The sequence below is a fragment of the Mastigoproctus giganteus genome, chromosome 3 (assembly GCF_048544385.1).
Source record: "Mastigoproctus giganteus isolate SK-2022 chromosome 3, ASM4854438v1, whole genome shotgun sequence".
NCBI classification, from domain to species: Eukaryota; Metazoa; Arthropoda; class Arachnida; order Uropygi; family Thelyphonidae; genus Mastigoproctus; species Mastigoproctus giganteus.
The window spans coordinates 227,897,440-227,912,847 of NC_143577.1; the positions used below are offsets into that span (position 1 = coordinate 227,897,440).

The window sequence follows — 15,408 nt, forward strand, 5'->3', positions numbered from 1 at the left end:
TGAAATTATTCTTGTAAGAATGAAATCCTTTATTCCACACTCTACCTTAAAATCTTGTCCTTTATCTAAACCTTGCTTTTCAGTAAAGGCTACAAGGATCTTCAAGATAAGAATATTGTATATCGCAATCGGCTTGCATCCAAATTTCCATGTTCATTTTTTGCCTACACAAAAACTTGCAACAATTGTGAAGCAGTTATTAATCAGTGCAAACTAGATACTTAACAGACTAAAGGTGCCACTGTGTAGGCACTAAAGTGTAAGAAATAAAATGTGAAAGAAGAAATAAAAGTAAAGGTGCCTCCATATTTTATTTCTCCAATTTTAATGAAATTTGAAGAGGTTTGTTTTTTTTTTAATCCACATTTAACATTAGAAGTCTGTTGTTGTGTGCAAAAAGTGGAGAACAAAATAAATTTCCTTTATTGCAAATACGCTTAAAAAACTTATTCTTTAATAGGTGAATACAATTTATTGTTCTAAAATTTTAATCCCCAAAATTTTTTGGAATTTGCAGACAGCTTGGGTTCCAAGAATTTGCAATTTGCTGCTCACTCATTTGGCTGTGAAGGCACCCTTAGGGCATCTTTTTTAATAGTTTAATTCTTTTCATCTTTCACCTTCTATGAATTCATTTTCTTAATTTACGGATTTAGAGATGAGTATTGCAATGATAAGCTCTTGTTAAATAATTTAATAAACTTTAGCTAAACAAGTCAAACTGTCAGTACTAAGTACTAATAGTGACAAAATTACAGGCAAAGAAGTCAGATGACAATCAGCAAAGACTAAAATTTGTGATGATAAAAAATGGCCGATGAGTTTTTTAGATTATAATGTAACTTAATATTTTTTTATTATTAAGAAAATTATTTTTGACCTTTACAGGGTCCAGTTACATTATTATGACCACCTACCTAGTATCCAGAATATGCGCCTTTCGCAGGCCTCCATAGCCAGGTGGGAAGGAGCAGCAGTGCGTAGCACACGCTTCTTGATTAGACCGGGGTTCGAGCCCGTCACCACTGAATACGGAGGATGCGGAAAGGTCAGGGAATGACCACCGCATATCCCGGAGCAATATGGCCTTAGTTGCTAATGCTCCTAAAAAATCAAATACCCACCCAAACCCTTTCGCAGCATGCACCGCAGCCAGCTGCCGTGGGAGGGACTCAGTAAGCCTGCGGAAAGTTGCTACGCGTATCTGTGACCATGCAGACTGCAGTGCACCCTGGAGTTCCTATAGGTTCCTTGGTGGAGGATCCATCCATCTGATGTGTTGACCGAGGTGGTCCCATAGATTTTCAATTGGGTTAAGATCCGAGGAAGTTGGTGGCCAAAGGAGTAGCTTTAAGTCTTCGTCATGCTCCTCAAACCATTCACGGACAATTCTGGCGACATGGCATGGCACATTGTCTTGCTGATAGACACCATCGCCCCCAGGGAACATGGTCAATATGTACGGGTGTACCTGATCAGCGACGATCGATAGGTAACCATTTGCATTCAGGGTGCCCTCCAAGGGTATCAGCAAACCCAAGCCATGCCATGAAGGCGCCTACGTAGCCAGCAGTACGTAGCACATGCTTCTTGATTAGACCGGGGTTCGAGCCCGTCACCACCAAATACGGAGGATGTGGAAAGGTCAGGGAATGACCACCGCATATCCCGGAGCAATATGGCCTTAGTTGCTAATGCTCCTAAAAACCAAATAACTAACTAACTAACCATGCCATGAAAACATTCCCCAGACCATAACGCTGCCCCCACCAGCCTGCCTTCTGCCAACAGTCGTGTCTGGGTGCCTGTTCTTGGAGGTTTCACACCTAATATGCCACCGTCCATCCACTCGGTGAAGCAGAAACCATGACTCATCAGAGAAGCCACATGGCTGGGGTCCATTGTCGGTATTGCTGTGCAAACTGACGGTGTTGTTTGCGATGGACGGCCGTCAGCATGGGTGTTGTCACCAAGCATCTTCTCCGGAGTCCAATGCATAACAGGGTTCACTGCCCTGTCATGTTGAAGACCTTTCTGGTGGCCCCATGGTTCATTTGGACAGCCAGTTGAGCAACAGTAGCGCGCTGATCGATCCTGACCAACCGTTTCAGCAGACATTCACCTCTGGGATCAATGGCACATGGGGCTCCACAACTGGCACGTCGAGTCATCAAAACTATCCCGTTCAGCCAATCTTGATACACTTTCACCACTGCAGCATGTGAGCATTTCACAAAGTCTGCTGTTTCGATAATGCTGGCATCCCTGGCCCGATAGCCAACAATCATGCCTTTTTCCAGGTTTGATAGGTTGCATACCTTGCCGATGACAAAGGCTGTTATTGTGTTCATGGATGCTGAACATCAAGCCTTATATGCTTGCAGTGTGTAAACTTGACACGTGCACTGTATGATTTGCTAGACGTGTGTGATGTCTGCATTGGGGGGTGGTCATAATATTGTGACTGGACTCTATATATATTGCAATAATGGAAATAGTAGAGACTGAACAATTGTTTTTGTTCTCCATTTTTAACTTCTTATTCCCACCACCTGAAAACGTGCTACACTTTGAAATAACCTGCTTCAGTGTAGTATTTTGCTTCATTAATTTTGGATTTTAATTCAAATATTTATTATGTTCAGGAAAATATTACAATACTTTCCCAGGCATAATGAAATTTGGAGTATATCTACTATTCAAAGATATTGAAACAGTATGGGTTAGTAATATCCATAACCCATACAGCTGACTGTAACATGACCATGTCTGGACAGAATATCTGTTATTAACTTATTATTTTAATTTACGTAAAATAAAATTTGTGTAAGATTAGATTATTATTTTATATGAATGTTATTACAGTGGATTCCGGTTATTTGGGCCACCGGTTAATCGGGCAGCCGTTTATTTGGGGCAAATCTTAAAAAACAAAATCCAATCGAGAAAATAGGCAGGGTTTACTTCGCTTAATTGGGACAGCATGCCGTTTAATCGGGGCAGGAGACCACAGCACTGGAGATTACCCTACGATTGTCTCCGACGGTACCACGTGGTTCGGTCGAAATTCTGGAGGTCACAACCATAAAACAAATAAAAACAATTAGCAGTCACCTGTTTATTGGGCTTTTCTGTTAGTGAAAGTTATCATAAACGGACAGTAAACTCGATCTTATTGAATTTGCGATAATAATGACAGCTGGAATTCTGTGGGTTATTATGGTAAAATGTGTTTACACTTCCATGAAATCTTAAATCAAATAAAAAAATTAATTTTCAGATCTTCTCTTCATTCCTATTTTTAAAGCTTTTTAACTCGTTACTCCGTTCTCACTTGCACGTATCGTGTTACTTGCAATTTGTGTGCGCGCGGTGTTCTTTGTTATTGATTGCTTATCTTTTTACTGTTTTGAATTTTAACCCCCACCCATAAATGTCAGTGAACAGAAATGTCAACTAGTTGGCATGTACATATTACAGTACGTATTAATTATTCCGATTATCACGTAAATTCTCCCGATTTTCACGTATTTTTTAATTGGTAAGGTAATAAAGGGTAAATTTGTGCTTAATATATCTTTGCTTTATAATATATCTTATAGCCTGTGGATAATATTCCTCCTATTTTTGCTAATTAGAATCGCTGTTTAATAGAATTAAAATTAAATTCACAAACGTGATCACAATGACTGGCGCTTACTGCACATCGTATAGTGAACGGTACTTTACTATGTTGAGTTCGTCGTAACGTGATTTGATTGTACAGTGAACCAATTGTAAAAAAAAGGGGGGGGTACATTGTATTTTTGACTATTTACGTGAAACTTCGGATAATTGGGGCAGCCGCTTAATCGGGCCAAAATGCACTAGTCCCGATGTGTCCCAAATAACCGGAATGGACTGTAGTATTATATTATTATTTTATATGAATGTTATTATTATTTTATATGAATGCATAACAATATATGTAGTACATTTTAGAATGAATATGACACTGCATTTTCACAAACATTTGTATGTAATGTATATGCAAGTATTTTCTGCTTGTATTGTAGAATTTATTTATTTTTTTTTCACAGTTATTAAATCATACAGATGCATCTGGACCTCCACCTCTATCTCAGGAGGAAATAGAAGAAATTTCAACTGTAAATATTACTATGGAGCAAGTAGGTAAGTTTTTTGTATTGAGCATCAAAAATGCTTACTTCTTAAAGATTGTTAGATACAAAGAAAATTATGGAGCTTTATCACAAAAATTTACAATTTTATGGATAATATTTTTAAGAATTATAGTTTTCATTTGTGTTGCTATTTTTCTTTAACCCCTTCCCGGAACATTTTTTTCCTGAAAATGTGCCATAACGGATTGACTTTTTTTATTTTACAGATTAAAAGTATGTATCATGCGAATACTCATTGTATAGTTTGTGTTTTTTATAAATTTTTTAGTAGAAAATACATGGGAATAATTAACCCATTTGAGCTATCCTGAGTTATCTTGTGTATGCCAAAAAGTATGCAAATTATAGAGATTTTTTTAATAAATTAGTGCTTGAGCTAAAAGAAAGGAACTGAAAGGCAAATTGAATTCCATAAAAAAAGGCATTCCATAAAAAAAACGGCATTTCATGAAAAATGAACAGTAATTTTACTTGGTGTGGTAGGCTTTGAAGCAAGGAGTGATGCAAAGGCCAATTTCACATGTTTCACACATGTAATGTGTCTCCTTTCAAATTTTCTTGCCATCTCTGTTCTGCTTTTTGGAGCATACCCTACAAGTTCTAGTTGGAAAGTTCTTCTCAGTTGGTGGAATATCAATGGGGTAATGGCCTGGTGAATAGAGTTGGGTGGGATGTTGAGGATGGTCTTCCTTTTCTAACTGGTGGAATTTGCAGGTGATATTTCTTGATAAGTTCATGAATCAAATCTGAAATTCAAGGGTGAAAGAGCTTTTTGGCCATTTGAAATCATGGATTTATAGAGTAGAAATGAATTCCACACAGATAGGTCCATTAGGTGAAAGAAAATCTTCCTGTATTTTTTAATCCGTTTCCTGGGCAGGGGATAGTTTGCCAAATGCTGGTCAACTTTATCTACACCTCCCATGGAAAAGTAATAGTCACAAACTACTTTGAGTTTCTATTTCTTCCTGAAAAGGATTATGGACTGTAGATAACAACACTACATCTTTTTTTTATCTTTCCAACATAAGGCCACAACTTTCCCTCTTTGAAAAGCAGCAACATGCCTTTCAGCTTTTCCTTCTTCAGCATTTTTTGGCATTTCCTCTCTCACTCTACCATAAACATCAGGTTTCTTTGTGATGAGAATATCAGCTAATTGAAGACTGGTATAATAATTGTCTAATGTGGGGCAATATCCTTTTCCAAAGAGAGGCTTTATGAGAGTCAAATCCACTTGCGTAGACATTGGAAGACCAATAAAGTCTGGATCCATTTCTGTACCTTTTCCTACATATATTATGAAAGTCCAAACATAGCCACTTTCAGATTCCCACAGCACATAATACTTTATGCCAAACCTTCAGCACTTCAATGGCATGTACTGCACCCAACCGAGTCTTCCTTTGTACAACATCAAGCTTTCATCTATTGTTATGTCTCTTTTAGGAACATAGAGAATTCTAAATTTATTTTCTAAGAAGCAATAGACATCATAAATCTTGTTCAGTTTTGGATTTGGGTGCATATTTGCATCATAAGACTCATTATCTGAGAAATTAAAGTATTGTTTTATCTTTTTAACACCTAAGAGCCATAATAGTTCCAGAGACTGGTGTCTCAAGTAATGGCTTTTTTGACCAGTGCATATATTCTTCAGGCTTTTTCACGATACCTTGCAGCATTTTCAGAGCAAAATATAGTCTCAATTCAGCATGCATCACTGGAGTCCAACTAGAATCACGAGCACCACTTGGTTCTGCAAATTTATTTGTCTCAGAGCACGCTAGATTGATTAGTTCTTCACAAAAAATAAAGCAAAGTCTATGGGAGTCATTTCATCTATATTATCGCTTTCAGATCTGGCTGTGCAGCAAATGGAAATCTTGGAGGTGGCTGGGGGGAGGGTTTTTAATGCAGTCAATTTTGAACCACTGTCTAGCATCTAAAACACTGACATCACCATTTTCTTCATTTGAATCAAGGCACCTCCGTAGCCAGGTGGGAAGGAGCAGCAGTGCGTAGCACATGCTTCTTGATTAGACCGGGGTTCGAGCCCGTCACCACCAAATACGGAGGATGTGGAAAGGTCAGGGAATGACCACCGCTTAATCACGGAGCAATATGGCCTTAGTTGCTAATGCTCCTAAAAACCAAAATAACAACAACAACATCATCTGAATCAAAACCTGAAACAGATTTATCAGAATCGGATTCACCAGAAGTTTCCAATTCACAATATGAATCATCACTAATCTCTTCTTCACTACAGGCAATTCTCGCTTTACGGGTTTACGAGGTTTTTTTTTTTTATAAGTATCAACCAAATCGAAAATGTGAACATTAATTGCAAAAAAATGAATGTTAAACATTCATAAATATCGCATTTCAAACCATGCGTGTAGCTATACAATACAGTGTACCCTGCTTTACAATATTAATCTGTTACCATCATATCGCGAAAATAATGTAATGTGAACCCAATAACACATTGTTTTTCAATTCCTACTATTAGTTCACACTCTCCCTATATATATTTATATATCTTGTTCAAATTTTCAATCGTTAATAAAATACTTTTTATTCATCCACTCAAGTTCAAATACATTTTTTTAAACTTGTAGTGGATGACACTTGATGTTAATACAGTTTTTTCAAATATTAATTCATTAATTAAATTTAATTAATTAATTTTAGTTTTATATGGGAGAAAAAAATTTCTCTTATATAAGATATTTAGCAGGATATAAATTTAAAAGAAATTTGTCTTGCAATGGCAAAGTTGGTAGAGCGTCGGCGTAGAATCTTTGTGCCTTCGGATCGAATCTCGTCGAAGCATAAAATTTTTTTATTTGATTTTCAAATAATTTTTAATACTTTAAATAGAGTTTTAGCAGTTTGTAATGAAAATTGAAATCAACAGGCAGTAGCTCAATCGGTAAAATGCAAGGATTTCAGTATTTTTCACGTGAAGGTGAAGAATGCGAGTTCAATTCTTGCGAAAATCAATAATTTTTTGATAAATTTTTGAAAATTTTTGCTTTAAGTAGACGTTTTATCCAAATGATTTTCGAGAATGAGTTAGCAGTTGTGGCTTAGTGGTTAGAATGAAGGATTTTTCTCAAAAAATAAAATTGAAGAAATTTTATGCTTTGGGTTCAATTCCGATTTCTCTCCTTAAAATCTTTGTCATCAATTGTTGGTCACTTCTCCTACCTAACCTTAAGATTGAGCTACGTGTCGAGAAGGTGAATGGCATAGGGTAGTAAAATAATTATGTCGCTAGCGTTCCCCTCAGGGTACCGGGTGCCCCCCTGTTGTAAGAAGCCTTACTCCATCATCAGGGCCACTGATGGAGTGGACTGTAATTAATTTTAGTTTTATATGGGAGAAAAAAATTTCTCTTATATAAGATATTTAGCAGGATATAAATTTAGGAATAAATACCGTCAGTGGCGAAGCATGTAGATCGCTGGAAAAAAATTTCTTTTTCAGATTCTTTTTTCATTCTGGGTCCTAGTCTGAGTCAAGGAGGGAACAAAATGGAAAATGAAACATGTGAATAAAAATAATTCGCTTTCTATTTTGCCACTTAATATTGTGATTCTGTCATATGTATATACATATTTATCTTCTTCTTCGATGCTGCCGAATGGCGTTTGCGACTTCGTTTTGATATTGTTCTCTGTCTAGCGCTGCATGTAGAATTTGTGCTGTTGTCATGTGAAGCCAGGTGTTGATGTTATCTAGCCATGCCATTTTCGGTTTGCCTGGGCATTTCTTGCCTTCGATCTTTCCCTCCAGGATGAGTGGTAGTAGGTGGTATTTTTGTTGGTTCCTAGCGATGTGACCTAGGTATTTGCATTTCCTGCTGATGATGGTTTTGAGCAGGTCCCGTTCCGTGTGCATGTCCTGCAGGACCTGTGCGTTGGTTATCTTGGCTGTCCACGGGATTTTCAGCATTCTTCGGTAGAGCCACATTTTGAAGGCCTGGAGCTGTTTTTTGTAGTGGCTGATGTTAGAGTCCAGGTTTCTACACCGTAGAGCAATATTGGCCAGATATTGCATTTCAATGTGCGTAATTTGAGCATGATGTTCAAGCTTCTGTCGGTGAGGAGGGTTTTCCATTTGGTGAATGCCTGCCTGGCTTGTTCAATTCTGCTTTTGATTTCGGCCTCATGGTTCAACTGGTTATCAATGAGTACTCCGAGATACTTGAAGCGGTGTATTTGCTCTAATTTTTCGTTGTTTAGTTTGATCGTGATTTTGCTTGCAGTCCTGCTGCCCTTCATCACCTGTGTTTTCTTTTTGTTGATTCGTAGCCCCCATGCTTGGCTTTCTGTGTCCACTTCGTTCACGATGGTCTGTAAATCTTGTTCTGAATCCGCTATTAGTGCTGTGTCATCGGCATATCTTAAGTTATTGATGTAGTGTCCGTTAACTTTTATGCCGATGTTCTTGTCAGCCAGTGTTTGGTCGAAGATCATTTCCAAATAGATGTTAAAAAGAATGGGAGATAATGGACAGCCTTGCCGGACGCCTTTTTTTTATTGGAATTGGGTCTGTCAGGTCATTGTCATAGTGAAGCCAGGCTGTTTGATTCCAGTAGAGAGTTGTAATAAAGTGATATCGTTGTTTTCAAGCCCAAGTTTTCTCAGTCGGTCAATTAGGCGGTCGTGGTCTACTGAATCGAAGGCTTTCTCGTAGTCAATAAAACATATATATATATATATATATATATACGTCTTTTTGATGTTCATAGCACCTTTGTAGCAATATTTGTAAACAGAAAATTGCTTCTCTGGTGCCTAGTCCCCTGCAGAATCTGAACTGTGTGTTTCCTAGTGCACTTTCGCACTTACATCTTATCCTTTGCTGAATCACCTTGAAGACTTTTAGCACCTGGCTCATTAGACTGATCAGCCTGAAGTCTTCGCATTTCCGGCTGGTAGCCTTTTTTGGTAGGGCCACAAAGATGGATTGGAGCCATTCGGATGGAATGTCGTTGTTGTTGTAGATTTGATTGAACCATTTCGTTAGTTGTTGGATGTTGCTGTAGTCTAGTTGTTTCAGCAGTTCCACATGAATCTGATCAGGTCCACAGGCCTTGCCTGGCTTTGTTATTCGGATGGCATGTTTCACTTCAGATGTTAATATGTGGAAATTGTCTTCCTGTGTTTGTTGCGTTTCTGCCGGTTTTCTGTTGGTGCCGAACAGATTGTATATATAGCTCTTCCAGGTGTCGAGTTTGGCTTGTTTGCTTAGTATAGGTTGATTGTCCGTATATAAGCTTGGGATAGGAGCCGGTTTGTAGATGTTTCCAGCTTCTTTGAGCTTCTTGTGCAGGTTATAGTTGTCATTTTTCTTGATTAGGTCTTCGATTTCTGCACACTCTTCCATCCATTTTTCCTTCGCCTTCCAGATTTCCTGTTTGATCTTTTGTTGTATTTCTTTGTATTTTTCCCGGTTGTTGTTGCTTTTGAATGTTCTCCGTTCATCCATTAGGTCTAGTATGTGTTGGGTCATCCACCGTTGTTCTTTTTCGACGCCTGATGTCCTAGCAGGGTTTCTGCTGTTTCATTGATGCACTGTTTGAGTGAACGCCCGAACGCTTGCACGTCTGTTGTTACTGCTTTGATCAATCGGATTGTAGTGTTGAGATGAAGCTGTACTTGTCGCCTGTTGGCATTGTTCTTCAGTTTCTCCAGGTCGATTCTTTTTGTTGCGCTTGTGCGTTTGACTGCTCGTAATTTGAGATGTAGTGTTGCTATTACTGGGTTATGGTCTGATGATATTTCAGCTCCCGGGTAAGTTTTTGCCTTGAGGACACTTGACTTATATCTGATGTTGATTAAGATGTAGTCAGTTTGGTTCCTGATGATATTGTTGTCAGAGTCTTGTGGTGAGGTCCTGGTGTATAGTCGTCGAGGTGGTAGTTTGAACCAAGTGTTGGCAATGCTAAATTTTTCTTCTTGGCAGAACTGGACGAGTCTGTCGCCTCGTTCATTCTGTGTCCCCAAGCCATGTTCTCCGACTATGTTTTGTAGCTTTCCTTGACCGATTTTGGCATTAAAGTCACCGAGGATGACCGTAATGTCGTGCTTCTTCAGCGACTTTAAAGTGTTGCTTAGCTTGTCGTAGAACAATTCAATTTCTTGATCGTCTTTGTCCGCTGTTGGTGCGTAGACCTGGAGCACATTCAGGTTGATCTTGTTGCCTGCTAACTGTAGTAGTGCAATTCGTTCCGATATTGGGGTGAAACTGGTGACTTTGTTGGCCAGTTGTTTGTGGACAACGAAAGCGATGCCATACGTCTGCTTGGTGTTCTCTTCTCCTCCGGAATAGAAGACGTGGTGGTCGTTTGATATAAACTTCTTTGTTCCAGGCCATTTGGTTTCACTTAGCCCAAGTATGTTGATGTTAATGCGTTCCATTTCTTGTAAAGCATTGGCTAGTTTTCCTGGTTGTAGTAGGCTTCTAACGTTCCATGTAGCTAGTTTCAGAAAATTCTTCGATGCAAGCTCGGAGATTCTTAGCACCCCTGTCCCATTCAAGGGACGCCGAGACTCGGGGCCGTGGTTTATTTTGCTTGCTATCATTGAAGTTTTCAAGGGAAGGATAATCCAAGTAGTTTCCCGTTGCTTTCTTGGATCACAATTTAGTTGAAAAGGTCGTGTGTGGACCTTTTGAAACAGGTTTCGTCTGACGTCTCCACTGAAACCTTTCCGCCATGGGAGGCCCTTCTGGAAGCATATAGCTCCCGACGGTATAGCTTTCAGTTTCTTTAATGTACGCAAACTCTCTTGCCACGTTAAGGCATTGTTTCTCGAGAGAGTACATATTTATATTAATTGTAATTATTTAATAAAAAGTAACTAAAATAAAATTTTTCTTTGTTGACCTAAGTAGGAATTGACTTTAAAAAATTTTTTTTATATTACTTGTTTGGTAATTCATTCCACGACCTTGGAAGTTCAAATTTTCACTATATAACTCCCTAAAAGGTTGTTTTTATAGTGTAAATTTATTAGTTACCAATTCAAATCATTAAACGCACTACACTTTCATCGTTATCATATGTTATAAGAACCAGTTTTGAACGGCTTTGTGATATTTTTCTAAAGTACATTTCTGGAAGTCACGACCATAAAACAATAAAAACAATTTGCACTTTCCAGTTTATTGGGCTTTTCTGTTACTGCAAACAATTATAAACAGGTAGTGAACTCGATGTTATTGCGTTTGTGAAAATACCGATAGCTGGAATTGTGTGGGTTTTTACGTTATCATCCCTTGAGTGACCGGGGTTCAAGCCCATGACTGCTGAATACGGTACTGTTTCTTGTATTCTGTCTATCTTGTGAACTACTCTGACCGTTTGGTCATCCCGGAGTATAAACAGAAATTTTTTTATTGTTATTATTGTGTTATTATTGTGAATTGTGTTTGCCCTTTACTGAAATCTTCAATTGTATAAAAAAACATAAATAAATTTTCAGAATCTTCTCTTCATTTTGTTTTTTTAAGCTTTGTAAACTTGTTACTCTGCACAAATAGTGTTAGTTGCAAGTTGTGCATTCCGTTAAAAAATGCTTATGCATGCTATTGAAATTTATAAAGAAAAGAGAAGTTTATCTTGGAAACATATGCCTCCATAGCCAGGTGGGAAGGAGAAGCAGTGCGTAGCACACGCTTCTTGATTAGATCGGGGTTCGAGCCCGTCACCACCAAATGTGGAGGATGCGGAAAGGTCGGGGAATGACCACCGCATATTCCCGGAGCAATATGGCCTTAGTTGCTAATGCTCCTAAAAACCAAATAAATGCCTCTTGAAGCATTTCTGAAGAAGATGAGTCCTTGTGCAACAAACCAAGATGGCACCTGCATAGCCAGGTGGGCAGGAGCAGCAGTGCGTAGCACACGCTTCTTGATTAGACCGGGGTTCGAGCCCGTGCCCACCAAATACGGAGGATGCGGAAAGGTCAGGGAACGACCACCGCATATCCCCAGAGCAATATGGCCTTAGTTGCTAATGCTCCTAAAAACCAAATAACAAACAACAAACAAGCAACAAACCAACGAGTACCAAGCCAATAATGAACCAATAACGAATTAACCTGTAAAGTCGAGAACTACCTGTACTCATTATATAAATAAATTGAAAAAAATCAAGTGGAACGCACAAGCAGTAACCTCCCGCCATAAGCAATAATTGTGGTCTAACTACATTCTGACATTGCTGTACAATATAAGTAAAATGAAAGCCAGTCGTCTGCTGCCAGGCATAAGAAAATCCCGAGAAATCTCAGAGTTCACTCGGAGAAATCTCTGGATTTATCTGGCTAATTTTGCATTAGCCAGATAAATGCCCGAGAAAATACGTTTCAGTCCTAAATTTGGAGGTATTATTGTTTGCTTTTATCCCGAGATATCTCGTTTAGTTCCAAATAACTTTTAAAACTAAAAACGAGATCTCAGAATAATCCATGAAGGGGTTAAATCTGTTCTGATATATTTGAAAATTTTTTTCCCCCTCTCTATTTTGATCTAATGTTTTAGGTATAATTTTTAACAAAGCTTGCACTGTTACTTTGAATAAGTGTTTCTCATTATTTGTACTGGATGAGGCAAAACTATTGATCATATCTGGTAATTATGGGCTTGGCACACCCAAGGTCCTGAGCTGGATATCATCATTCTTCTCTTTCTTGGTGATTCCCTTCTACTTCTCTCTCTCTCTCTCTCTCTCTCTCTCTCTCTCATGCATTATAGCCATAGAAGCTGATGCGCCAGTAAAATATCCAATCCAACCAACCAACCTCTCTCTCTCTCTCTCTCTCTCATTCACTCAGGATAATTCAGAAATTTTTTTGGCTGGTGTAGCAAAAGCCTCAGGCTTCCTTGTACCATTTGGCTAATAATAATAATCACATAAAGAAAATTTGTGTTTCTGTTTATATCATTTTAGATTATCAGTGCTAATTTTAGGATAAATTTGAAGAAGTAACTGCTTTATTTTTGTGACTTAATTTACTAATTTTTCTTTCTCGCAAAAACTTATAATTTAATTTTATTTGATTTTACTCCAAAATTGATAGTTGAAATAGATACATAAAAATGAAAATCTTTTGTTATTTTATGAGGTAATTCTTTTGCCTCACATTGTAAGATGTTTATTTTAAATATATAACTAATCTACTTATAAAAGTGCTGAAATAATAATTAACTTTAGTAAGAACCATGAAGTGTGGTATTTCCTTTACTTTGTGGTATTTCCTATACAGGACTGTTGCTCTGATTCATTGGAGCACTGGAACCTTCCCCCCCCCCCACTTTCCTCAGTGCTTAAGGAAATATTCTTACTATATTATTTGATGGAGAAGTAATATTGATAAAACTGGCATATTTTGGAAAAGAATGCCTAATTGTGTATACATTAATAAAGAATTAAAAGTAGTATCAGATTAAGGCAGTTACCAATCATCTAAATTATCTTTTATTGTTTCTACTAGTTTTACAAAAAGGACTTGTGTAAAAAAATTATATCAAATTAACTGTTGTTAATTTGATCATCATCACGCTATACTTGATAATAAGGCCATCATAATAACACCAGTTGTTTGTGGTTTTATGGGATCCTTGACTGATTTATAGGATTAGTAACTTGAACCCTTTGGACTGTCTTTATTAATGATATTTTAATACAAATTAAGAAATATTCATGATTTAAATCCTTTTTGACCAGTAGTTTGCAAAAACTACTGGTCAAAGTATCAGTGGGTGGATAGGCCAATAGCCTTGAAACATGTCTGGGTGGTGGTACTCACCGAGAATAAGTAACAATAGTCTTCCCTATTAGTGAAGTGTTACTTATTCGAGGTAGTGCAATATCATGGCAACTCGTCGTGAAGGCAGAGCACAATATAAGAAAGAGCAAATGATGCCTACAACAACTACTTTGTAGTTTCTTAAGAGTTGTCTATGGCAGTGTTTCTCAAAGGGTGTGCCGCGAAATCTTAAAAAAAAAAACTAGCGTCGTTTTTATTTTAACATCATTGTCCGAATATTTTATTTTGGTTGTAAGAATTGTTTGCATAACACAGATATAATATAAGTATAAATAAAAAAATTGTTAATATTATTTTTCATTCTATTTATTTAATTTAGAAATTTCTTCTATGACTACGTAGGTGTGCCGCGAAATTTTTCTTCTTTTGGAAAATTTGCCACGAGAGTAAAAAGATTGAGAAACACTGGTCTATGGTGTATCTACACACCGATATTATATAGATATTAAACTCTTAATGTATTATGCCTTGTGCATTTAGTTATTTTAAAAAAAGTAATAACTATGAAGTAACTACTTCATGGTTCTTACTATACATTTCCATTGCTCAGATTCATTGGAGCACTGGTAATTCCCCTCCCTGCCCTTCCCTCCGTGCTTAGAGAAACATTCTTGTTATACTGTTTGATGGAAAAGTAATAATTGTTTTTAGAAGGCCTAGTCCTTTTTCTTGTCATTTCTGTAGCTCATGTTCCTCAGTGCAATAAGGTTCACTCCTAGGATAAAGTGACAGTTCTAGTATGCATTCCTAATTTTATATATTTTAAATATTATATTTTCTGAACTGTAATCCATTTAAGTACTTGGTCACATAATTTCACTAACAAATTTTTTATATCATTGAAGTTAGTTTAATTTAACATTCCCTTAGGGTTAGATATATTTGATTAATTTCAGTTAAAATATTCGTGGTGATACATATTTATCAGTATCAGAATTCTTGAAAATTTCCAAGACTTATAAAAATAAGGAACACTAAATTATCACAAAATTAATACAACAAATTAATGCTACCTGATTGTAGCATTAATTTCTGTATTATTTCTCTGATTTTTAATGTTATTTTTTTTTATAATAGTCTTGCAGACATAACTGCATTAGCATTATCAAGGGCACATGATACAAGAAAGCAAGTTTATATAGCATCAGCCAAAAAAAAAAAAAAAAACACACACACACACACACACACACACCCTTCTCATTTCACCCATCCACTCTCTCCAAATGTTTGTCTAGTTCTGCCTTGAATCTCTTTAAGCTATCAACTTCTACAACGACAGGTGGAAGTTTGTTCCAGCAATCAGCCACCCACTGGCTAAAGGCAAACTTTCGCACATCTTTCCTACAACTGTCTTTCCTCAATTTGAATTTATGCCC

General features: G+C 37.3%; 1 protein-coding gene across 1 annotated transcript in view; it reads left to right on the forward strand.

The window, feature by feature from the left end:
- The window catches only part of LOC150088808 (E3 ubiquitin-protein ligase RNF115-like), a 166,114-nt gene that overhangs the window by 123,828 nt on the left and 26,878 nt on the right, over positions 1-15,408 (forward strand). Inside the window, exon 8 of the mRNA XM_090370911.1 lies at positions 4,080-4,173. Within this exon, the coding sequence (XP_090227037.1) occupies positions 4,080-4,173 (94 nt within the window). The remainder of the gene's footprint in view (positions 1-4,079; positions 4,174-15,408) is intronic.